The 27,978-nt window shown below is 38.0% G+C and overlaps 1 protein-coding gene across 1 annotated transcript; it reads right to left on the bottom strand.

Annotated features, from left to right (window-relative positions):
* Positions 1-49: 49 nt before the first annotated feature.
* LOC100371606 (arrestin domain-containing protein 3-like) lies at positions 50-26,075 on the bottom strand. Its single transcript, XM_002732168.4, has 7 exons — positions 25,748-26,075; positions 9,155-9,289; positions 6,628-6,872; positions 4,760-4,942; positions 4,159-4,362; positions 2,623-2,746; positions 50-1,748 (listed from the first exon to the last, which is right to left on the bottom strand). Exons 1-7 carry the CDS (start codon positions 25,863-25,865, stop codon positions 1,609-1,611), a joined length of 1,149 nt encoding a protein of 382 aa, XP_002732214.1. The 5' UTR covers positions 25,866-26,075; the 3' UTR covers positions 50-1,608.
* Between the last annotated feature and the right edge of the window lie 1,903 nt (positions 26,076-27,978).

Here is a 27,978-nt window from a genome sequence, read left to right as displayed (position 1 = left end):
TGCACTCTAAAGGCATACGTGATCGTACTAGTAAAAACGAAACGATCCATAGCATCATATACATCATTTTATTCTCATATCTATCAAGTGTATACTCTACATATTAAAAACATAACGACAGATAGTCGTCTTCCCCTATATCATACTTATAATCGACTAGACTTTGACAGAATCGACGGGGTATTTCGTTTATTCACTCATTCAAACACAGTATTTTTCCATCAACGGTGTATGCTCTACATGTGACGTTAACATAACGCATTGGCAAATTGCCAAACCATAAGTACAATTTCCCCACGATGTGTGGTTCTAAACTTGCCGGGATTTAAAAATATATACGAAAGTTAATTTCGCCCCGTGTCAGATGCTATAATCGATAAAACTACAGTAAAAATACACCACCGGAAGTTCGAGTCATAGATTTGAAAACTAAAGGAATGATGGGATACATAAGCTGTTATCTGGCAGTCTGACTACTAAACACACACATTTTGGAAATCTCGCCGCCATGCTTGATATACTGTACTACCACAAAAAATATGTCACATTTGTTTAAAGTACCATATTCGGTTACATTCCAGTGTAGTCTGACAAGGTTGAACGGTTGAACAAGCAGACGTGAACGCCTCGGCGCTTATGAAGGACGCCCTCTCTAAACCGGAATAAAGAAGAAATTTTATACAATCGTCGATATGTGGAAGACATATAATATTTGGCTGTTGATTGACACCTTTAGATTGTTTTATGTTATACACGCATTAATATTTATGAGTATAATAGATTCAGTATTTGAATATAGAAATGTAATTATGACAGTGTCGCTTGGCTAATCCAATTTATTTTGCCTACGGCACTGTCGTTTATCATCAGCAGAGGAAATTAAAAAAAAAAATGATGATCTGAAAATCCTAAATTAGAGTTTGGTAATGAGAGTGATGATTAATTGTTATAGTTATCGTCAACTTTGACCTTGGACGCTTTACAAACCGATATAATTCCTCACAAATTTTTGTCAAGGGATGTAAGTAGCGCCGGTGATATACTACTTGGTCCAAAACTGAAACGAATATGATAGAAAATTACGGGGGGGGGGGGGTACATACTGGTGCACTAAACCATATAGAATTTGAAGGAAATAATTAAAGTGGTGAGTGCATAAGACACATGAAATAGCAAGGTTAGTCTGTGAGATTCGATTTTTGCAGTGTGCACAGCCAGAGATTATGAGATTATTCCCGGCATTCCTTGCGGCAGAGTGCAAAGTATCCACGATGACTGTGACACTGGCTTCCAGCATTGGAAACGCGTGGAATTTAGCGCTGAACAACACGCCACCTGTAATCGTACAGTTATTGGTAAAACAGGCACATAAATGTTTCCCACAATTTCTTGTGGCAGAGCACAAGTCCTGTGAATGATACACGAATTATGTCTTTCGTTTCCTCCAGTAATTCAAAAAAAAAATGGCTGCCATTGTTCTATCTTCCCCCACAGTGCTCCTCGTTTCCGGTGAAGCAGTGCATGCGTAATGAATGCGACTTTTCTGGGTAGAGGGGTAAAAAGAAACACCAAATCACGTGGAATAGGAGAGTGTGACGACGTGTTGTCTCATTTGTCAATCGGCCAATTATAATAAGTGTAAACTGGTGAGTAATATTTATCCCCGAACATGTACTCGTCTTCATCCTTTTCGTGTATTTCTGACGAACCACTGAATACATGTTTATATAAAGGAACCGGTAATGAATCTAGAATGAAAAATAAAAAAAAGGTCAAAAGCAAAATTATGGTAGCTCCGTCATAGACATGCTTTGTCGAGGACCGAGGACACGGCACAGCGATTGGGCCACAGTCACTCTTATAATATATAGAGTGACTGTGTTTTATGTATCATTTCCATAACTTTCCAAAATTCTGTAAATATGTAGTCTGCACGTGACGTCAACGGTTCCAGTCTTTTGGCTCTGTGCTACTGTGACTGATTGCCTATCCTCGGGGGCGGAGCTGCGTCACAAGACGTTCCACGTTGCTACGACGCGCACCACTGTACATGCATTTCTATGGGCTCTGTGCGCGCTGCTGTGGAACGCCGGTCGAGCCGGTGAAAATTCGAAAAAACAACACAAACTCAACTTTGAAGTAATCCCGAACAACCAAATTTATATATGTTACACACGTAAGGCTAATCTTGTTACACTGTTCAGAGGAGTCTCAACAATCATCCCAAAATACCGTTTTCTGCGAGTTGTGGGCCTTTGTTTTCACCGCCTCCGGTTGCCAGGCGGTGAAAATGCCCGGATGTCCACCCCCGAGTACTGTAAAATGACTAATTTTCACTGGGTTTAAATTTCACTGATTTACCATTTCAGGCATCTTCAGTGGGTTTTAAATTCACGGTTTCGTCATTTAGATAATGTGTTCTATGGTAAATTTTACATATTCACTGGGTTTTAATTTAGCGCATTTTTCTAGTCAGCGAAATAAGCCAAATTAAAACCCAGTGAATAATTAACCCCTTTACAGTATATCATATTCCAGCAATAACATATACCGTAGAGGGCAGTACAACAATCAGGAACGGCTACTACTGATATCGGCCGGCTCTACATTGTGTCTGCTTACCTTTTCGTGGGAATGCCTCCGCTGCGTGTGACTTCTGATAGAGACAGTGCAATGGTACCGTCCCGATTACGATGTTTAACATTAAATCCATGTCGAACGGCGTAGCGACCACGTCAGCTGTGAACTATATGCGTGGAAAAATAACATGTGTTTTATTCAGTTACAAACATTAATGACGTCAGCATGATGTCATGCGATGTCTGGTTGTAGGTGATATATGCTACGTGTACGGATGTTAAAGTCGATATTTCAAGATTAAAAGTCAAACATTTCGGGATTATATTTTTGTTATCGTTTCCGTGTTACGCGTCAAATTACCAATTAAGTGGGGTAAAAATTGGCCTGCTTTCTGGACCCCCTATTGCCTACCATATTGACAAATCATACAGTTTCAAATATGTATAATTGGAGAAATGAGCCAGTAATTGTCGTGTTGTTGTTTCTTGGTGTGCTGGGAGACGTTAACCAACAAACGTGCCGAATGGTGGAAAATCATTCGCACTTATTTTGGGCTAAAAAGATTTACGCGACCAGGGATGTCCGTTTTATGGTGAAATGCTTTATTACGGAGTTGCATATTTATCTCCAAAATGATTCAAAACTTTATGAAAAAGGTTAAAATATTAATTTACTCTTAATTATTTGTGAAAACGATTAACACCGGTGCAGTAAAATAGGTATACATAGTGATTTTTTGGTGAATTAGTTTTATAACGGGGGGTGTCTGAAAAACATGCCGATTTCTACTACAAACTTGGTAATAGGTTTTAATAGTACTGTAGTTGAACAACATGAATGGTTTTAATAAGTCGTTCTGTTGTGTCATATTTAACAGGTTATTTGCAAATTATCATTAAATAGACGTCGTATTTCACATTTTCCACTTTTTTTCTGAAAGTTTTATTGCTGTTTTTTGAAAATATGTGAAATAAGCGATGGTTTGAATGTGTGGAAATTGCTACAAGTATGCAATATACCCGACTATGAAAAGACTAAATCGCCATTTTTTTTATAAATTGATTGTTGGCGTCTGATTGTTGACGATGGTTTCGGCTTCGTGTTTGATTGTTTGCTCGTAGATTCACAAACATTCGTCTCTGTTCAAGTTTCGTAGATATTGCCGCACGTCGCAGTAAATTGGTAATGATGACAATTCTCGCATATTCATACGATTACATATTTCGCATAGGAGTGCCAAAACTCCGACAACGATTTAGGAATGAACTCAGAGTGCAATTTTAAACTCTCAGACTGTGTTAATTTTTGACGGATAGCTCCAATTGCGGCCGCTGAGTCACAGGAATATTTCAGTTACACAGTATTTAGAAGCATTTCAAAAAAAAAAAAAAAAAATGGTGATTGAAGGTAAACAATAATCACCGGAAACTGTAAATGAATATACCAAAAGTCGATATTTTTAACCAATAATTTGGAGATTTGAGACCAATTTTTTTTTTGATCTTCTTACTCTTCCACCACGCAGCCAACGTCAGAGGTCAGAGAGTCACATGCAATGCACCTACAGCAAAAACTCACCTTGATACAGTAATTGGCATTTATAAAGTAACAACCATGTAATCCAGTCGGTGGGATAGGGGGTATCTTTAATTTCTTATTGTTCCATTCTATGGTACCATGCCCATCGCAGCCAGCGCTCTTTATCGACGTCACAACATGTGAAAGCGTACGACAGTGGCGTACTCCATAATGGCCGCCGCGATATGCGATGTACGTCACAGACTTTAGAAAGAAAATACATTTTGTCAGTTATTGGAAATTCAGAGCATGTCATACTCGTCACATCTAACGTCCCATGAAGTGATACTCAGGGTCGGGTCATTGATTATATTGGGTGGCTAGGCAAAAATCAAATAAGAACCTGAATAACATGCCTTTCAGTTTTCTATGTACGCAATTCTTTGTAAACGAAGCATTGGTACGTATACTACCAAGTAACTGTTGTTTGCCAGAAAAATAATTTATTCAGGCCCTCTCTGCTGGCCAACCTCTTATATCTAACAATTATCATTTCCCGTGGAACACTAACACAATATCTTATTCCGGATACACATAAGTCTACTCCGTCCGTGGCAATATGGATCGACCCTGGCATGCGTACTCGTTTCGCGAAATTTACCTGTATTAGTTCAGCTTGTGTGTCGTGAATTCGTCTGTGACTTTTGTTTTCCAGGAGCGCCGATATGGACACATTTTCACCGGGGACGTAGGCTTTTCTGTCAGTATTTACACTCAATGAGATTGGTCCTGTTGCACAACACAAGCAACATACGGTTTTTTGGTCCTCGGCGCGAATCGGAGTCTAGAAATAAATAAATGCTCATTAATTATAAAGGTGATTCTACAATGTAACATAATTATCACGAATGTCGGCTCTTATTTTTGATACTTTTGGGGGAGGGTCTAAAGTCGATTTATCTGTTAAATGTACGTGTCATAACCCCTTTTAGGAAGTTTCTTTCTTTATAAGATTATGAAAAGATGAGAAAAGTATAGAAAAGTCGAATATGGCGCTGATGGGACCTGTGCCCCGTGATCTACTTCGCAAATCAGTAATAAATAACGTAAAAAGTAACATTCGTAAAATTAACGTTCCCACAATTCAATATGATTCGGAATTGCGATATGGTCTATGGATTGTTCTACTAGTAGGCATAGCAACAGTGGTTTGCTTCACATTCTATCAAAGTTGTAATGCAGGCAATTTTCTTTTCAAAGCTTTTTCACATTTCGAGTAATATATGTACTCTAACGGCTACGGTATCCTCAAGATATCCGCCTTGTCAATAGCTGAACATCAACAAGCAGTTACGTGGATTTGAGTTTTCAGCAACTTGCAATGAGATTATCAAGTCACCGAATAGCACAAAGAAATCTTTGTTCGACGATCGAAGATGGGCGTATTACAAAATCTACATTGGATGCGAAGCATTTTTCATGCGCACCGGACTCCGGAGTTATTTCCCGTATAGCTACAACCCCCCTTTTGAATTTATACTCGACGGTCGCACTTGTTCACGTGCTGTGCTCGATCGTACGCGTGCGCGGCCGGAAGACTGGTGAATGACGAAGGTGTAAAAGCGGTGTCAGTGCTGCTGCTGACACGAGTTAAATCATAATCACGTGACCGTTACAGCATTATATGTCCTAAGGGCGAGGCGCGAGTGGTTTATGCCCCACCACTGTCAAGTGACCACGACTCACCTAATTTAGACACAGCTGGCTCGATTTGGTGAGTTTCGGCCAATCAGATTTTTGCTGTGAATACCCGAAGCTTAAATTGTAAATCAACTTGTCGAATATTCTGATTTGTGGACACTTCGATTTCACTGATATACACGGTTACCATGCCGTGACCAAAAAACATATCAATACGAGTCCCACCTAGAACACCGCCAGTTTAAGACAAACTTGGTACAATTAAATATACATGTATACGATCCAGTTAATGAAATATCTGGCAATGTTGTCACAACAGACCGCGAGCTGATGCTGATTAGTGGGCGACATTTTTATCAGACCTTCGCCTACTGGTTTAAGTTGGCGCCACAGTGCGACGACCTATAGAACTACTAGTATCTTAGGTATTTTACTCATTAGTACTCTACCCACCGCTGCGTCGAACATTACGTACTTTCTAGGGTAGTTGTGATTAGCCAGCTCCCGAAGCAGAATTCGAACAGGGTGCATGAAATCAATTACTAGTATAGTGAAGACAAGTACATAACTTGGTCGAAAAACGGCGCCATGTTTCAGGTTTCAACTGGTACAACTCACGAACGCTGTAAATTTCAGATTTAATTTTTGGCCCAGATACTCCAAATTGGAAAGAATCCCAGCTAAAGTTTGCCGACAATACAGCTTCAACACCAACTGAAATGAAAATTGTTGCTAAATGCCGCTTTCTGATTCCTCTAATCCTGAATCAGATGCTGCCGCCCTACGGTGTAATTAAGTTATTGGTGGCAGTGCATGACGGGAACTTACAAGTGCATGGTGTTCTTTATTTAGGTCGTATGGCACACCAGTTACAGTAAATATTTTCTTAGTCGTGTGACTAAATTTCCAAGGCCTTTCCATGACAGCTTTGCAATAATATCGGATATTTCCAAGCTCTCCTTCAAAAGAACAAGGAAGTGGTTTTGCGGGCAGTGTGAACGAGAAAGGAAATCGGTGCACTCCTGTCGGTAATCTTAGCATAACATCGGCTGACGTCGGGTCACTCCGGACATCTAAATAGAAAGCATACACAGAATAGAAAAGAAATACACAGTTACAGCATACATATGAACCTCGCAACTGGGTCGTTCGCAAACATTTGAATATAGGCGAAACTGTTTTCATAATTTGTTATTTCAAAAGTGTCACATTTAATCAAGTTGACTAGGACACATATAATGCTGGAAAGATATTTTTTGAGAAAAAAATTTTACCTTTTTTTAAACAATTTCCAGAGGAATCTATGTCATAACATTATTTCATAAAAAAAATCAGAATTCGGTTTCTGAACAACAAATAACAAGTACCCACCATATTACAGCATACTGTAAAGGGGGTAATTATTCACTGGGTTTTAATTTAGCTTATTTCGCTGACTGGAAAATGCGCTAAATTAAAACCCAGTGAATATGTAAAATTTAGCATAGAACACATTATCTAAATGACGAAACCGTGAATTTAAAACCCACTGAATATGCCTGAAATGGTAAATCAGTGAAATTTAAACCCGGTGAAAATTAGTCATTTTACAGTATGATATGCAACCACAAAGCATTTTGAGAGATGATGAAATCAAATGGATGACTAAACTTAAAATTACCACGTGTATGTTTTTAACCCGTGTTCTCTGAAAACGGGTCGGTGGCGACATAATGTTTATGTGGGTTTTGTGAATAACAACGTAAAATAACACCAGACAAGAGAATCTGATCATCTGTATTATTACGCATGCGCTGTTACAGTAGGGGATGAACGAGCAGGTTACCATACATAGCAGTATTTAGTTCTCAAAGTGTGTGATATTTTCTTTGGGATTCATTTTTACTGGGGATTTAATTTCACGGATTTGCCAATGAAAATAATAAGTTCTGTCGTGTTTTTGCATAGTGCGAGGTATTTAATTCAACACGTGTGGCACTCTAATGGGATTACATAGTTATTGCAGTAATTTCAATTATATCCTCCTATCATTGAAGATACAGTTATAACACAATCCCATTTATCATTACATTGTGAAGATGTTTTCATCAGTCCGACAAAGATCGCCGACCAACTTAAATTTAAATAAATCTGCGGAAACAGTCGTCGATGATTGTTCTCAGTTGAGGATTTTCACTTAAAACACACCGTGAGAATTACAATAATCATGACGCAAGTATTGCAAGGAAACAGTTCTTTTAGGTTTTTGGCGATCGCGCTGTATTTAATGTTTATAGGGCGTTGCAACTAATATATATGAACACGATGACTGGAGTCGTCGTTGTAAATATTATTATCGAATATTATTGTTAATTTCCAAATACATCATAGAAAGAGGGTGTTTATAGCAATTTCAAGCAAATGAAATTAGCGCAGTCATTAGTCGAATTGAAAATGTGTCTCTGTCTGTGTTTATTTTTTGAAATATGAAAATATGTAATTCGATTCATAAATGGGGGCTAATGAGTTCAGTTGAAAACAGAAAGCGATCGCAAAACTGTACGACGTATCTAGCAACCAAACATATCGCCGTCGCTTGCACGCCAAATCGGATCTCGGTGAAGTCACGGTGATTGACGAGCAAAGCTGTGGCGATCTCAAACAAAACAAAATCATTGCGCCACAGATTAAAAAATAAACTGTCAATTTATTATTAATGCTTTTTGAGTATTAACAAAATATTATTTTGATATTATGTAATTCTAATTATGATTATTTTTCCTATACATGTTTTGTAACTTGGTCTCGCCTAAGCAACTTTGTGTAGCGAACGCACATCTCCTCTTTTCAATTACTCACTAAACCAGACAGTCGTAAAATCGCATCGTCCGCTCGCATGGTTTCGAGTCCTTTCATTCCTCCCTACACAAGCATGCATGTTAGAGGTCGTATCTGATTGCGATAGCAAAGTTATCGACCAATCAGGTTTCCTTTAACAAGTTGATTTCCAATATGGCGGCCTCTACATGTAGAGCACCTTGCACGAAAGGGTGTATGGGAAATGAATTATTTTCGCAAGATATATGACGGAGAATGCATGTAGATTTTGCGATTGTGCGATGAAAATAAAAAAATTCCGTTTCATATATTCTTAGGTATTTCAAAACCCCAATTTAGCGATCCTCCATTATATGTTGCTGAGGGAAATTTTCAGTGGCCCAGGATGACATGACTTCAAATTATGTTTGTTACCATAGTTTTAATTTCGCAATTCGCATTCGTAACTTGGATGAGACCGTTGGCATTAATAACAAGTTGAGATATTTTGTACGCTAAATATCAAAGCCCGTCATTTATGTTGTTTTTAACAACTTACCTTCTCCCCACACAACTTTACGCTCATCGACGTAAGTCTCAAACGAGGAATAATATAACACGATCTTTTGTTTCCCACGGTTTTCCTCTTCTGTCCAATGCACATCTGCTTTTCCAAGAATGTGCATTGATATACCTGCCAATAGAGAATTCACAACAGGTCAGGTTTACAATTTTTAATAACATCACTTAATTTTCCCGCTCAAGAGATAGTAATCATCTTGAATTTCGTTCTCCGTATTCCCTGGCGTTGAACGTTTCTATCAAACCCGGTTACCTTAACAACCATGATTGGTTGTAAGTCTCAACGCTCCGGTAAATTAGCTTATCGCGGCGGGTTATATTTCCGAGGATGCATTTAATTGGTTTCCCGTGTCCCCAAGAGTCGCTTCGTATTTTCGAGTACATGATCCGAGATTCATAAGAGATATCATTTCATTTTCCCTTGATTGTTCCGTTCTTTTTCATTCCCAAAATTGAACCGCATGTATTGGACATAGAACAAAAGCTTATAATAGAAAATCTAATGTTTTATTGAGTAATCGACGTCACCTTCCGTTTCACTCTGATTTACGATGCAATACTTTCGTGGCGTCATGGGACAGCGGGTCAAAGATCGCCGGTTGTAACATTCCAGAATAGATGAGCCTGTCTCACTCCGTTAGTGTGAATGCTAGAATGCCTGCCTGCAGCCATACTCAATGACAGAGTCTTTTGCAGTAGATACATTGAAAGTGTTGGTTATTTTAACTCTTGATAAAACAGATATCTGAGTGACTGGAAACTATTTTTTTCACCGGAGACCCATTAGTCGTTATCTCCAATACGTGACGTGTTTGGATTGTTTCTTGATGAAGAAATTGCACTTATTTAAAAACAAACATTCTATAACTTTTCTGCGTTTAAATTCAGAACGAAGTGATACGTAGAATATTTTGTTACTTTGCAAACTTATTAGCTACTATCTTCTTTTACGAGACTATACCCGTTGCGGTCATTGGGTGTGAAATGAATGTTGATCATAAAAACGCTAATTTATCAAATGACAAACATAATATATGCTGTTTTTATGAACATATTCTGTGTACATGTTAAAATAGTGGGGAAGTCAATGCGTTTAAAGATGTTGAATTGTTCGAGTTACAAACATCGAGTTACAAACATCGAGTTACAAACATCGAGTTACAAACATTGAGTTACAAACATCGAGTTACAAACATTGAGTTACAAACATTGAGTTACAAACATTGAGTTACAAACATTGAGTTACAAACATCGAGTTACAAACATCGAGTTACAAACATCGAGTTACAAACATCGAGTTACAAACATTGAGTTACAAACATCGAGTTACAAACATCGAGTTACAAACATTGAGTTACAAACATTGAGTTACAAACATCGAGTTACAAACATCGAGTTACAAACATCGAGTTACAAACATTGAGTTACAAACATTGAGTTACAAACATCGAGTTACAAACATCGAGTTACAAACATCGAGTTACAAACATTGAGTTACAAACATTGAGTTACAAACATCGAGTTACAAACATTGAGTTACAAACATCGAGTTACAAACATTGAGTTACAAACATCGAGTTACAAACATCGAGTTGCAAACATCGAGTTACAAACATTGAGTTACAAACATTGAATTACAAACATTGAGTTACAAACATTGAGTTACAAACATTGAGTTACAAACATCGAGTTACAAACATTGAGTTACAAACATTGAGTTACAAACATCGAGTTACAAACATCGAGTTACAAACATTGAGTTACAAACATTGAGTTACAAACATTGAGTTACAAACATCGAGTTACAAACATTGAATTACAAACATCGAGTTACAAACATTGAGTTACAAACATTGAGTTACAAACATCGAGTTACAAACATCGAGTTACAAACATTGAGTTACAAACATTGAGTTACAAACATTGAGTTACAAACATCGAGTTACACTACATCGAGTTACGAACACCGAGTTACAAACACCGTGTTACAAAATGACTACGCCCATATTTTAAAAACCACGCCCAAATTATAACTCTATGTTCAATTAACATTAACGTAACTTATTATGTGCAACTTACATTTTATTGTTGTTAAACGTCTACATTTAGTAACTTCAACTTTAATTACCAGTTAACCGAACTTCGAGTTACGGGAAACATACAACGTTAAACAAACAAAACATTCTATATTGCCCGTAACTCGGAGTTCGGTTAACTTTTACTTAAACAGGAATTATAAATTGGGCGTCGGTGGTTTCGCAAAAATGGACGTGGTTTCTAAAATATGGGCGTGGTCATTTTTGTAACTCGATGGGCAACACATTTTTGTTGTTTTGTTTAACGTTTAAATTTGGTAACTCGAATTTTAATTAACAGTTAACTGACTTACGAGTTACGGGAAACTTACAACAAATTCTATATCGCCCGTAACTCGAAGTTCGGTTAACTGTTAATTAAAACAGGAATTATAATTTGGGCGTGGTTTCGCAAAAATTGGGCGTGGTTTCTAAAATATGGGCGATGTTTTCGTAACTCAATGTTCGTAACTCGGACAATTAAGCATCTCTCTTACAGTAAATCAAAAGTGAAGTATAGTATGATTTGTGCGTATTGCGAATTTTAGAACGCAGTGTGGCGTGGGCGGCATCGAATATATAGTTTTTGAGTTAATGTGGTAAGTGTCTGCTTCGAGTAACTTAGCCCTGGTTATGGTAAACATTTGAACTGTGTTGTAGTATTATAACTTCTGGCTTGTAAGAGGTGAAAAATCGATTGATTGGGTTATTTTATGCAAATGATAGCGTTCTTCTATTATTATTATTATACCCGATAGTTTAAACTGCTAGTGTGACGTCATGTAATCGTATAATACGTGCAATAAAGTATACAATGGTATTCTGATATATACATAATGCGGGGGAAACGAGCATTAACATAACAACACGCGATTCGAACTCGCGCGTACAGCGTAGCGCCTCGCCACTGCAAACACCGTATCTAATACCAGATACCCGTGTTTTTTGTAACACAATCAAGCCAATGAAAATAAATTTGTTTTATAAGTTACACACAACAGTGGTTTTATTATCCGCGCAAATCCACGACACGTTGTATTGCCTTTCATGCCTTGTGCGAAATTGATTCATGGTGATAAATCCGCTATGTTGTCAATTTCATTCCGATTTGCATTTCTATGAGTTGGGGTCAATGTACATTCTTTCTTATCTGGCTTTAATTATTTGAATAAAATAAATCAATATTGTGCTAAATGTGTGTAGACATGGCGTCACATTCGCGATGTATTGTACGCACTTGATGTTGTGAAAATTTCACAGCGGTCTATATTTTTTCCTATATTTTTCTATATATTTTACTTATCGTGTTGATGTAAATCGTCGTTTTTTTTCGTGTAGTTGTATACATACTACGTAACGATTAATTAGAATTGGTTTGAAAGTTGTGATCCGCCTTATCAAAACACTATCATGTGAAAAGTATCAGTATATTGCGTTAAATGTAAGCCGAGTTCCAAGATAAAATGTTAAATGCTTTCCAAGCAAACTGCTATAGCTGAGAATAAAACACAAATATGCATTTTTTTCAAATCCAAATTTTTGCGTATTTTATACGCGTTTGTATGCGTCGCACTGGACCCATATTGAGTTCGACGCATCGCGGCGACCACTGTCCTGTTAGAAAATGCGATATCTTAAATTAGAGTTAGTATGCCCACGACATCTGACAAGATTTTGCTTGGTGCAACTTAACATGTAGAGGTGCGAAGATGTATATATGCAATATTATTATTTCCGTCCCTACTTGTGAACATGAAGCGACGTTACCACACAAGTACTTCAAATATGCCCGGGGCAGCTGATACATAGCTGGGTAGGGAGGTGCCCCGAGTGCTCAAAAGTTTAACCATTTTTATACCTGGATAGTGGCAAAATCTATACACATATTTATACCAAAGTACCATTTCTGTCATCACTTGTTCTTTTAGAAGAGCGTATCCAATAGAAGCACATGTAGGCCAACAGTTGCACATTGTATATTGATTTATTAAAATGTGTATTTTGATCATAGAAACACCACTGTCACTTACATAAGAGCATATTTATTACCGATATTTATAGCTATCTTGACCAGAAATAAGACCGACACTTATACCTAAAATCCAAAAAAACGAGACCCATTTAAGGGGCACGTTCCCATTAGGCAAGTTCTATGTATTGACCCCCGGGCAAAAATGGCGTGTTTCAGATACACAATTACGCGCATGGAACCGGTACAGATAAGGAGAGAGTTCGGAGGTAGGCATTGAAGGTCGGGAATGAGACCCCAAGCTGTCGCACTATTGTACATGTATCGTATATAATATATATACGATATATGCGATGTCAATAAACCGATGTATCCACTTCCGATTCGATGCAGCTTGTCCTTCCCTTATCCCGAACACAAATGTACACACCGGCATTGCAAGATATTACAACCCTTGAAGTATACTTAAATTGTGTCAAAGTTACACCATGAGTCAGCTTTAATATATAATACAGTGTACACATAATAAACAGTACTCTTTACCCCAATACGTGATCAAGTCTCCCCACCTCCAAAATATATAATAAGTATATTGAAAATATTTCATAATCATAATCCGAGCAAATGTTTGAGATATATTTCAACCATTAAGTAATCTATTTCTATTTATTAGGTGAGTACATGAAAACTATAATTTCAGTAAATATCAGTAAATGAATAAATATAATTCCAGTGCGTTACATGGTGTTGGTGTTGGGTTTCATTTTATAACTATTGGCGTTGTTGTATATGGTATAAATACACCCCCCCCCAAAAAAAAACTACAGTCTGTCTATAGAGGTGTCCTAACCCATGACGTGGTGCTAATCTAAGGAGTTTTTGTGTTGAATACCAACGAGCTGGTGTTGTGACTTCATGTAAATCGTGTAATGTATAATGTATCAGACAATGTCTGTACAGATGTACGCTGGTAGGAATGTATATATACTTTTACCCCAGTGACATGCATACCCGCGTTTTCTATCAAAATTCCGTCAGTGAAAGTGATTTATTTTATAAATTACACATTTCAACGGTTTTATTTTTCCAGCCATTGTGCAAAATTATTTGGTACTGATGAATCCTCGAACGCATTTCAATAACATTACACTTTGACGACGTCAGAATTAACTTATACGTTCAGTCTTTCACTATTCTACTAAATGTACTTGACAGACATGGATTTCATATATGTGGCGTATTTTGCATAGTTACCATGCTTAGTGCGTTGTGTAAAGAAATATAATTATATTTGGATTATTTGTTCTTCTTTTTTTTTGTTCAACGACATTTTAAATTCAAGTTGTTGTTGACATGCTTCAATTCATGACTCGTTATATTATATTATAGTTATATGAACCGCCTTGCTTATTCAGGTTCACAAACGCAGTTACTCCTTCATGGTTACCTATAAGTCTAGCACAGTTTATTATCCCTCGTAAATAACGTTCGATTTGATTAGTCAATACATGATCACACGACCGTCGATAAATATTAATCTTAGCCGAGGAAGTTGATATTGCCTTGCGAATCTTTTATTAGCTCCTTGCATCTCATTGCCGTTGACTGCTTCTCACTTCTGACTTCATAACCCAACGCGACGTGGCAACCAGTAGACAGCAACAATATGGCTGACGGAGTCGTCACGTACAGGGACATATGATCGCTTGTTGCTTGGGAAGATTCTGTGGCGACCAGGGAAAGTACCTACCAAACCATGTTAGGTTTTCGCGTTTGTATATGTTGTAATTGTCCTAGATGGTCGCATTGTCGTTATGATTCACGGATAATAACACATTTATTGGACTTATTGATTTCGACTTCGGCTATGAAAAGAGCTGACAATAAAACACATATGGCCGCAGAGGTCTCGTTGATTGAGCGAGAAAACCAGTGACTTGTTTTTGTCTCTCAAACAATGTTTCACCCGCAAATCACGTTCTATGTTTCATTGGTCTATGTAAATATGGAATTTTCCAAATTGCAGTTCAGTTTCCATTGACAGCCAAAAACGAAAAACCTCATTTCCTGGCCAATTCCCAGTAGATCATAGTATTGCCGCTAGCCCGTAGTACGTTTTTATTAAGGCAGGTGACACCTTAAAAAAAACAGGCATTTTCACACAGATCACGTGATATCTACGATATGTTATTTTGATTTGGTGTTATTGTTAAATAAATCATACGGAGAATATTTTCGGATCAATCATTTCGCCTATATGCATTTCAATTATAGTTTCTGTTTGATTGATAATAGCGTATGCGAAGGATGTTAGCTTATGCTAACAACTTCCCGGCATGAACGCATGAGCCATTGAATCCGGCGGAGTTTAATAGTTTGGCTTTTATTTTGCCGTTACTGACATATCAAACAAATCATGCATGGCACAGTCCCCGTTAGTTATCAAACTACAGTAGAACGTCGATTATCCGGACTGTTAGGGGGACATGCTTTTTGTTCGGTTATGCAAACAGTTCGGATATGCGATCTTGTGTGGGCGTGCTCAAGTTTACAGGCTCACTACACACAAATTCTAATGCACATGACTGTAATGAAATCAAACAATAATACATGTAGAGTACGTCATTAAAAACATTTTTATTTAATCAGTAATACATTGTAATAAAAATGTTGCATGCTGGAATGTTAAAAAATGTTTCAAAATGTCCGTAAAATGTAGCGATAATAAAGTTCCTTTGCGTCTTTCTTGGGAAAACCAAGTCCCGGAACCAAGTGAAGACGGATTTCTCTGAACGATCGTCATAGGCTGTTTTCGTTATCTTTCGTTTCAGTCCTGCACTTGAATCCATTTTACTGAAAACATCCAGCAGCTTTTGTTTTGCCTTGATATCGGATATCATCGATTTACCAACACCATACTCGATAGATAGATTGCTTGCGGTTTCGCCACGTTCTAGTCGATTTATAATTGACAACTTCGCGTCCAAATCAAGCACATCGCGTTTGCATTTCACTGGGGTAGCCATGCCAACGCAGATAAAAGACGCTGATAAAGTAAACAGGTGAAAGGTCGCGTCGCATTCGCTGTGTATAGATTGGCTAGCGGCTCGATGTTACCAGATTGTTCGGGGATTTTCGAATGGTAAACTGCTACAAGATGTCCCGATTTTATTGGATTCAGCAAAGTTTTTAACACCTGGAACGATTGACATAATAAATTGTTGTAAAAATCCAGGTTGGCTACTGTGATCATCGGACCACAGGGAGCCCAGGAACTATAATCAACTGTAATACGCAGTCTCTATGAGTGCGGGGGGGGGGGGGGGTATCGGCTGGTATCTAGTGTAAGAAATAGACAAGGGATGAAGGCTCCAGCCAGCTCACATTTTATAAACTCAAAAAAACAGACGAAAAGAATGAAAAATAAAATCTAAAAAAAATACCAGGTTGAAGAATATTAGTTGCTTCTTCAAATTTCGCCAAAGCCATACCTATATTTTACCGATATCTGCAGAATAAATCAAGAAAACTACACAAATTTACTCCATTTAGGAATTCCTAACGGTTTGCCCGAACACACGGCACAGTTGGAGGCGTGGCCTGTTCAGCATTTGTCAACAACCAATCACAAGACTGGTTACGAACCACATCGAGGTCACGACTCGGTTAGTCTTGCTCAACTGGTTCGTAACCAGTCTTGTGATTGGTTGTTGACAAATACTGAACAGGCCACGCCCCCAACTGTGCCGTGCGTTCGGACTAACCGTTAGGAATTCCTAAATGGAGTCAATTTGTGTAGTTTTCTTGATTTATTCTGCAGATATCGGTAAAATGTAGATAAGGCTTTGGCGAAATTCGAAGGAGCAACTAATATTCTTCAACCTGGTATTTTTTTAGATTTTATTTTTTATTCTTTTCGTCTGTTTTTTCGAGTTTAAAAAATGTGAGCTGGCTGGAGCCTTCATCCCTTGTCTATTTCTTACACTAGACACCAGCCGATACACCCCCCCCCCCCCGCGCTCATAGAGACTGCGTATTACAGTTGATTATAGTTCCTGGGCTCCCTGTGATCGGACATAAACATTTCGACGCTGTGAACCTCGTATGCATCAAACGGCCCGCCGACTGTGGTCATTGGTTGCCGTTGTCTGCTGATAAACCATCAAAGAGGCACACCAAGGGGTTGTCGTTTCGTCTCTCTTTTTCACTGCACTATTAAACTGGCGTCGCTTCTGTGGCAAGACATCCCAGAAGTTATTTTCTTTCTTTTTTTATTCCGAAGCGGATGTGATTTCTTATACTGGACATTAAAATTAAAAATCGGAAAAAACATGGGATCGGCTCATGGCCGCGTTTCTTTGACGGCAGTGGAACCCCGTACAATTTCCCCGGGAAACGTATCCGAACTGCGGTGACTTACAACTTGGTAAAGTTAAGGATCTGACTGTAAACAGTGGAAAAGACATTTGATGAAGTTTGTGTTTTTAGGACATTTTTTATTTACAGTGGAACACTGGTGTGGTGTAATAGGCTTGTCTGAATTTAGGAAATTATTGGATACTGTAATTCGTTTCATTGTTTGCGCAGACACTGTAAACAATGAACGTACACGTGAAAGATGTCGGATTACATGTTGATAAAAGCTTTATTGAAAGTGTTGCACCAGGAAATCACACAAGACGACTGTAGTATTTATTGTTCACAGTTGGCTTTTGTATTATACGGAACACAGCCAGACCTGCATACAAACTTTGGGGGACACACAGTAGGTTCGGATAACCGAACATTTCGGATAATCGACGTTCGGATAATCGACGTTCTACTGTATATAGTTTCGGGCAGGTGCCACGTGCGGAACTAAATGAGCTTACTCTTGAATATCGGGACATCTGACATTCACGATATCATAGCTCGCGGAAAAGAGCGTTCTTAATATTTTGATAGTGATTTGACAGTGACCATTTTTAACTTTGTAGAGGCTCTAAACCCCTGATTCATTCAAGTTGTGGCCAATCAGCGCACAGCTATTCAAGTTGTGACCAATCAGCGCACAGCTTCCGCAACAGCATCACTGGTTGCCTAAAATATGCTAGGAAAGCTTTGTTGTTTCCGGTTACGACGCTTTGTAAATGGTGTCCATTTCTATGTTTGTTCTCTGTATTCGTGGTTATCCACGCGCCGGAATCGAGTCCCAAGCGACGATAACGACGCACGCTAAAAACGCAAAGGCCCATGGGTAGACGCTTGTTTGCAAACAATGACACGCTATGGCCATCTGACGCATGCGCAGATAACGACCCCCTCCCGCTTTAACGGTTTCAGCGTGCATTTGTAACATGATAACAGTTACACGATTACACGTATAAATACCCACTAGACAAGGTGAAACAAACTCATGGCGCGAGGACAAGTTGAGGTTGCCAGATCTAGAAATGCTGTCTCACGATGCGGCTTTATACTAAGAGCACATATTTTATATGACATTTTAAACTATATTCAAATTAATATAATTCCTGATAATCTTTCAAGATTTATATTGTAGATTGTCGGCAATACGTAGTAATCACAATACCTTTGCACAGACCAATCAGAATATGGGGATATCGGAAGTTATTATATTGCTTTTAAATTATTACACGGAATTGCCATGATATACAGAATAAATATTATTAGGATTGTGCGAAGAAGTTAAATTGTTTTTGAGTACGTGTTTTTTTAGGCACATAAATGAGATGATCCAGATGCTAAAAAAGCGGACAATTTCCGAATTCTATGCACCGACACAGCCTTTGGAGAAAATGAAAATGTATGAACTTGATCACTATAGTAATAAAGTGAGATGGGAATTTATTAGTGACATATTAAATGGAAATCTACAAAGCATCTGTTACACGATATTATGGTAGCCAGCGTTGCAGCAGCTGATATGGCAGAATGGATAAGTTTCGTTGGGGCTCTAGGTATTTGAAGGATAGATAACAGGTAACTGTTCATTCGGCTTAATCATACAAGTTTGTGCGGGATGTCGTCACCTGCGCATGCGCCACAGATGAGCCTTTGCGTTTGTTATCGTCGGTTGAGACTCAATTCCCGCGCGTGCGCAGGTGACGATCCCTCCGCTTTAAACAAAACGGCAGTGTTGCCAGCAGCCGGTGACATATAGAGTAGAGGTTTGACAGTCATGATAAATTAACCCGAATGTTAACCGGAAAGAAATGCACGTCATTGGAAGTGCTAGACATGCACATTAATATTTATTCTAAGTACTGACATTTTTTTAATCCGACTTAACCCTTCAGTGAGGAGCATTGTGCAGCAGTGTATTGTATATATTATATGAACTCTGGCAATTAAAGAGCGGTATGGCAATAAATCTGAAGATCAGTGCAATTAAGGAAAGTATGTGGGTGTTATTGGATTTAAGCAGTAAGCATGATGTCACAGCATTGAATTGCAAATGAAATAGAAACTGTTTGTTGATAATTTCTGAATATATCGATCTGTGATAATGTCATGTTTAGGTTTAACTGATATGTATACACTACTGGGATCAAACAACGACATTTTCTGTCTGTCTGGAATTGTCGCTAACATTTTGAGGGAAATTTGGGGTGGATTTTAATTCGGAATATCACTAGTATGCGTTTTGTGAAAGATATTTAGATGAACATCATGTAAAATTTCTGACATTATAGTGAGTGACAATTTTAATTTTAACTAAATTTTACGGTTCAGTGTTATGTGCCGAGACTGTGATAAGTTTTATTCGCCTGAATAGAAACGTTGCTGATCGCAAAAGAAAAAAGAACGGCCGACCTGAAGATAGATGGATGAAGAATGTTGATGGGAGCTGGGGTCCACTTGATCAGATCACTATGCAGAAAGACCAGTGGAAGTCTCTAGTGGTTGTCTTAGAATTCAACTTAAAATGCATGGATTGAGAGGATGTGATAACGGGTTGCTGTATTTCTAATATCACAACAGTAAATTCACTTGTATTGCTTGGTGACAATATACTACGTAAATTGACGCCCGGATATTGCTGAGAGCGAGAGATCCACGAGAATTGACAAGTCTCGCTCTCAACGAGATCTTGGCGACTATTTCCGTATAAAGTCTATAAAAGCGATTTACGATGGAATACGAACAAATTACTAGCTTAAAGGGCCCGAGCGCCGAGTAGCTTGCGTTGATTGTTGTGTCAACTGATACTCATGCTGCTTTGGTTTTCCTATTACTGTCACAGATGGGCTTTGGTTGCTGAAAATCTACATAACAGAAAATCTATTTCATTCAATCTTCTTTTGATAACGAGCTGCTGCTGCGTTATATACTAGTAAGGTATCGAGTGATATCTTCGAGTATAATTTGAATCAGCGGGGTACCGCCAGATTTATTCCCTCCATTTGGGTCGTCTTAGTTTAGTAACCATGACTATATGCTAGATTTGATACGTTCGGCATTGTGAACAAAGTTTGTCCCGCTGAGTAGTGAACAATACTTGTGGCTTTCCCAATGATGCGTCATGGATACGAGTACTGAAATGCAGTCTCGCGGGTCATCCGGGTAATTGGGTTTCATCGGACAGTTGCGTGAACTCATTTCCTGTTCATGTCACGTGACCCCTATCGAATTTACCTAAAGCTTAGTATTAGCGAAAGTGTCCGTAATCTTATTATTTCTGAATTAACTTAATATCAGCACGGTTACTCGAACCGTGATATTAGTGACTACATCGTGAGCAAAATCATACGAGCTAGAAATGCACGTGTTACAGTATATGTCTAGGTGATTGTCAACAACTATATTTAAGATTCGGATGTAATAATATGGAGTAACTATATTATCATATAAAGTGGAAATAACATACCCAACAGTATCCCTGGTTAGGGGTGATCCATTTAAATCTCGGGAGAGAGCTGGAGGAAAATGGTCAATTGCATATTTTTTCACACTGCTGCAGCAGGATTTATTTAATTCCTGAGACCATTTTTTGAACTTCTATTGGCAGAACATTTTTTTTCTTTCTATTGTAACTGTGGATATTTTTTCTTAAATATCAGCCCATATCATTTTTTTTCCTAAATCCCCCTTCCCTATTTAAAATGGTTTACCCCTAATGAAGGTTATACATGTATAGATAAATTGTGGACTGAAAGTGAACATCCCCATAAAACACAAACTGAATGACTGGCAACAATCGACAAAAAAATATAAAACAACTGAATACACTACATGACACTGTTTCATACAAAATAAACCTATCCTGCTCCACACGTGGCACATTTAACATTTGGAGTCATAAGGGAATGGTTTCTGTGTGAAACATGATGTCTACATGTGAGGTCATCTTTGTAACAATGTTATTATATTCAACCACAAACTGACAAAAATGAATAATTCGAATGTTAAGATTAGTCTTTCTCTACAAAACTCTTTGTTTTATACTTAGTTTGGACGACCTCGGGCGATTCCATTTGCTCATGTGGATATTCTAGTTATGGGCGTATTCAAAATTGTTCGTTAACGTGCAGATTCAAACTTCCTTAGTACAGAAATCCATGTATATTTAACATTCGCTATTTTAAGATTTATCTTAAGTCAGTAATCAAATCCTGTGATGTTCGAAGGTAAGCGTCCGGGTACGCACTTTGCTCTCCATCGCTGCCACAGGTCTCGGCCCTCTATTTTCCTCCCTCATCCACTTTCTCGGGGTCAGTTTCGTGATTGACATGCTAATGTAGTTACGTATATAATACAGAGGTTTTTCGAGCGCGAATAACGTATATTATACTTGGCTGTCCCGTGAATTGTTATTTGATTTGCAATTTGATAAATTTGCACTCTTGGCATGACACTCTTATGAAACAAATCATTCATTCTTCCACTGAAACGATGTATCATTTTAACCACATATGTCACCATAGCAAAGTTTATTTACACCTAGCAAATATTGTCTCCATGGTAACCAACGATTAAATTTATGTCGCAGTCACTTTTCTATGACATCGAAAGATAACTGCATCGTACTTATCGTACTATTGAGCTGTTATTCGTAGTTATGAGATTTTTATTATTTTCTTTGTGCATCCCGCTCATTGATAACAACCTTTTATTACTGAGCGTATTTTGCTGGACGTTTTCAATACTTAGACAACTATTCGATTAGGGTTAAATTGCAATTATCCATATCACGCAAGATCTCGTTGAGGGCGAGATAGGCTACGAGACTTATTTATGTTCCATACTCTCTCGTCGAGCTCGTTGTTTCCTTGACCTGTGTAACCATGGTGATTTGACAACGGTGATGGCGGGAGGGGATAGAACAATATTTGATGATGGCCAAAAACAAGTCTCGTGGCTCTCGCTCCTTACGGGATTTGGGAGGCCATTAGCGTCCAAGGTTTATTCAGTTACAGACGATATCAAGATCTTCGTAATTTATTCTTTTTTCGTATATTTTGTAGCTAATATTAATTTATTAAGAATTTTTTTGCACAATCATATGTGACGTAATTTTTTTTCTAATCAAGTACCAACGACCTGACAACTCAAATAAGAATTCTTGTTCAACTCTCGCCCACTAAGTAATTGAACATCTTGCACACTGGATTCATATATAGCACATTGAGATAATTAATTTTGATAGGAGGCTAATTTGCTGTCTCATATTGTTTCGCAGGGCTTTCACGATCAGAATTATACATAAAATCTGCTAGCAAAAATAAGTAACTACAATTTTAAAAATAGGGAAAACGATTGAAGAGAAAAAATGAAACTCAAACATTTTTTAACGATCTTATTCTAATCAGATACTAGTATCACAACCAATTATTATATTTTACAATGAATTTAAACACTGTAATCTAAGTCCTCTTTACAGCTGTTCGATAATCCGTATTGAATTCAAGTCTTGAGACTCGGAACACAAAACAAACGACTGACAATTACTACACTACGCACGGTCGAATCAATGAGAGAACAAGATATATGAACCTCTTACTAAGAGGACCTGGTGAGCGTACGACCGGGAAATGACGTCAGGTGTCTCAAAAAGAGTGAGCTCTCACCGCACTCCCCGTGAGCTATGCTCTATCTGTTACTCGTAAAGGTAGTAATTGAGATTTGTTTCAAAAGTAAAAAATACATTATAATGTACGTGGAAATGTTTGCTAATTGTATTGCTTTCCATTCTCAATTATCTTACTTAGCAACACTAGGGGTGTTTGACCTCCTATTGCCGTGGGCGCCACCACTACAGACAATTTCGTGAAAATAGCTCACTCACAGTGGTTGGTGATGTAACAGTTGATGGCTTTGTAGAAACTGGTGCGCTCAGCATCGTTTTAAGAGTGCAAAGAATGACAAATCACGTACTAACAAAAACAATTCCAGACGCCCAGATTGTAATGAAAGATACTATGCTATCAATGGTGAAGCACGTGTTAAACAAGTTATCTTTCATTTCTTTATCATTATCGGACATACAATCAGATAATGTAGTCAACCGATTAAAAATACGCTGAATATTTTTCATCTAGATGAGTTCCCGACAACTTAAAGAGAACGGGTGTATAGGTGAACTGATGCGTTGAAAAAAAACGCGATTTTCAGCGCCAATGTGTGCCCATTCACTGTACTTTCTATATAGCTTACACTCATCTTGAATTTTCAAGTCATAATATGCCAGCTGAGTACATGTGTACATCCGATGGGATACCGTGACGAACTCGTACGCCCTCTAGCGAGGAGTAGATTCTGTAACGTCAAAATGGGTCAATTAAACAATCGATTTTCAATATGAGATCGTTTTTATTTTTGTTTTAGCTATTTATTAATCGCCAGGATCACGATTATTAGTTGACTATTGAAGACATAAAAGTTGGCTGGATAAACGTTGTTATGATTAATTAAAGCGGTGGAGTCGTCACCTGCGCCTGCGTCAGACGGCCACAGCTTATCATTTTTTACAAACAAGCGTCTACCCATGAGCCTTTGCGTTTTAGCGCGTGTTGTTATCTTCGCTTGGGACTCAATTCTCGCGCGTGCGCAGGTGACGACCCTCTCGCTTTAAACATTAAAATGCACAATCATATGTGACGTAATTGCGGTTGCAGCGCCTTGTTATTATTTTGATATTTAAATGCCGAAGGGTGTCTGTCGCTGAGAGTAGCATATGGCACACGAACTCCCGGAGTCTCGTACGATGCGTAATCGTGTATCCCGTATCTCTTATCAGACAAACCGGTTCGATGCACGCGTTGACGTTAATTACGGTTTGAAATGTACGTGCAATTATTCCACAGTGTTCTATGTTATACGTAGTCAATGTGGCGTGGTATAGCACCGCATCTTCATCTAGTGAATTTGGCCTTCGCGGGAAGAGTATGTTTACTCGACTTGGAGTTCGCGAACCCGGAATCGAGTGATGAGAGTAACAGAACGACTATGATCATAACAGCTCCCATGATGCACTATTTTTAAAAATTAGCTATTCCCAATAATTAATGATAAATGAGGATTTCTGAATAAACTCAATAGCACCTTGAATATCCATCATGATTGCCATTCACAGTGTGTAATTACTATTTCGTGACCTATTTTAAATCCATGCGATTGTTGTGAGCTCCCCTGAGTGTAGTGTCACGTTGATCTGTTTTTTTATCTGTGCAAAGCTTGAGAACACAAACCTTTGAAACAGTGCCCAGTAAAAAAAGAGGTATGCTAATCTCATTGTTTCGATTAGGCGAAATCGGAAATCGAATTACGTCATCAATGATGTTTGACGAGATATATGTGTTTGTTTAAAATATCATATCTTCTCGTGTCAGTGCGTTTGACGTGCAGTGCCTGTAACAATTGAACTTTAACGGTTATCGATGATGCTATATTTTTAGATGATTAATACCCATCGCTTGTCTCGCTCGCTTTCACTCTCCATTCCCCTTTCAAAACCGTAAAGCTGATATGCTAGTAGAATCCTGATTAGACCGAAATTCTAAAGGAGGTTATCTCAGTTTCTTGAAATGTGACGCACCTGCTTACCACCAGGGGGCATACAGTATTTACTTTATTCGCAACACACACAGTAGTCAGGGATACCGAGTGATGATGATGATGATGATGATGATGATGATGATGATGACAAAACGATTTGTTTCAAGACTGTCAATCGAAGCACAGTGCGAATTCACAGTCATGCCTCAAGGACGATAAGCCAATTGAACTTCAGTATCATTAATATGTACTCGTATTTCCACCATGGGTTCCAGAGTGTATAATGTGGCTGGTGCGATTTGAAACAGCAGGGAGTCTTATCGATAAATGGCATTAATTATGTTGTTATATTCCCTCATCTAACGTCTGGGTGTTTCATTTCAATCGCTCTAAATAATATACCAATTCCCTTTTTAATAATTAAATAATTTAACACACTGCTGGATTGATATATAGGAACCAATCTATTCATTTAATAGTTCCAACACAATTCAAGCATAACTTTGTAAATTAAATGAAGTGATCTTACCTCTTAACATTTTATCTTCGGTGAGGTCAATAACGACGTTGCCAGATATGGTATCCCCGGCGTCGTACACATCGCGATCGTTGGAGAACTCGATGAAGAAGCCTCGTAATTTCCCCATTTCGGTCCTTCCTTGCACTCGACACTCAGGAATCTCGATCGCTGGAAATCTCTCAGGGTATTCAAAGCAACATAATATTTTAGATCACCAAATCCATATCGGTTGCCACAGAAACCGCCACTTGAAAGATATTTTTGCGCTATTTACATACCAAAGTGTAGCAGTGTTTTGATATGTGATCTGCTGCCTCTTCGGTTCTAGTCACAGCCGGCCGTGGCCCATTACATTCCAACGAATTGGTTCCAGCGCCGCGGAAGACTCTATTAATAGAGTAGGGGTGAGAAGGTGAACAGCAACCATTATTGAATTTTTCGGTTCACGGCTATTTTTTGGTGAATCAGATCGCATCTTTTGTCTGGATTTATACACGTATATATTACAATATACCAAATAAATAGTATCAGTGCCGTGGCAACAGTCATTGCTAAGGCATGTCATTTTGATGTGATACATGTTGACGCTACCTGGTGAATAACTGACATGATGCGTGTTCATGCTACTAGTAGATAGTATCACGGTCATTCGTACTCTCAGAGGGCATGACTTTATTCATACTATGCGCTCCATTCTCCAAGAACTACGTCATTTTTTGATTCACTTATTTTTATTTATGTAGTTTCAGTCATTGAAATGTTCGTGATTAGTCGGCGGCTCCTCCGAGTCGTTAGTACCCAGGGTTATCTTCGTAACTTCACACATTTATGGTGTGTCGTGGGTGATCCTAATTATTCGGTATTTTGCTTTTAATTTAGAAACTTATTAATTATTCAAAGAATATATATTTTTTTGACGTGAGTATACTGACAAGACTTAACAAGTTACTAGTATACACGCAGTACTAGCAGTAACAGAACACATAAAATCATCGAAAGTAACTCCTCGACGCGATTTATCCACTAGGGGTAAACAAGAACGAGCTAATAACAAATCAAATGCAAATCTTCAATAAATGTGACACTGTCATAACCGTCGTTACAATTCTGTCGAATTGCGGAATCTCTTACTAAGCATCACAGATGAAAATTTAAGGCTTCTTATTGAAATTAGATGTTACCGTGTGGTACTTTATTAGCCATCATGTAAAATAACAAGTCATAGGTATGAATTATATATTTAAATTAGATTTGACCATAAATCATCCAATCACTGTGTAGCATTTGCCGACGTCGTGCATACAGTAATCGATACTGGAAGAAGAAACTTATATGTCTTACTTAGCCACCGGAAATTACAAAATATGCAAATCACTTTCAGATAATAAATAATCAAGCAACGATATAGCATTCTTTATAATATATTTATCGCTGATTATTTATATTTTTGGGCATTTGTAAAGTTATTGACTAGAAACTTCGTTGAATACTGTAAAAGGGTTATTTTTCTCCGGTATTTTATTTCATTGTTTTTGCACATATTCACTGGAGTTTAAATCAACGATTTTGACAGTGAAACAATAAGTTCATTATTTTACATGTTCCAGTGAATTCTAATTTCACTTGATATTAATACCTAGAGAATATTTGTTTGCATTTACAATAACTTTTTAATTTGCATATTTTCATGAGTGATAATAATATTTTATTTTTATTTAATTTGTATGGTGGAGAAAAAAATAAGTTTATCGTATTCGCATTAAGTTGATGCCCACCACAGAATAGAACGCTCGGTTCAGCGTGTCCTTGAAATAACCATAAATCTATCCATGCGATATCTATCGTTAGAGAATTTCAGGATATTTTAGTATAAAGTAGTAAATGTCTATGGGTTATATAGCAGTCCATATCCCGACGATGATTGGTGTCGAGCTGTCGATAGTGATGTTTAAGTGTCATGCACATATTATTTTACAAGTACACAAATTCGTGTTTCCGCATTAAGATCGCGACAGGCGTCGAGAAAATCTCGTCACATCAACGTTTGTTATTTTCATTTTAATTTCATTTAATTAAAATACGTCATCTAAAGTATAATTGACAGCATTCAGTTTCGAGGTCATTGATATATAGTTTACAAAAGTCCTGTTAATAATTGCACCAAATAAAACAGCGGGGGAGTCATCACCTGCGCATGCGTCAGATGGCCATAGCGTGTCATTGATTACAAACAAGCGTCT

Source organism: Saccoglossus kowalevskii, chromosome 13, assembly GCF_978046115.1.
Source record: "Saccoglossus kowalevskii chromosome 13, keSacKowa6.1, whole genome shotgun sequence".
Lineage (NCBI taxonomy): Eukaryota > Metazoa > Hemichordata > Enteropneusta > Harrimaniidae > Saccoglossus > Saccoglossus kowalevskii.
The sequence above is the reverse complement of the archived record's forward strand: the minus strand, read 5'-3'. Positions and strand labels throughout refer to the sequence as shown.

Excerpts from the sequence above, each read along its gene's own strand:
- LOC100371606 (XM_002732168.4), bottom strand. The coding sequence starts at position 25,865 with ATGGGGAAATTACGAGGCTTCTTCATCGAGTTCTCCAACGATCGCGAT. Across the intron at positions 6,873-9,154 it reads TAAAGTTGTGTGGGGAGAAG|ATGTCCGGAGTGACCCGACG; the intron begins GTAAGTTGTTAA and ends CTTTCTATTTAG. Across the intron at positions 2,747-4,158 it reads ATGCCAATTACTGTATCAAG|TTCACAGCTGACGTGGTCGC; the intron begins GTGAGTTTTTGC and ends CCACGCATATAG.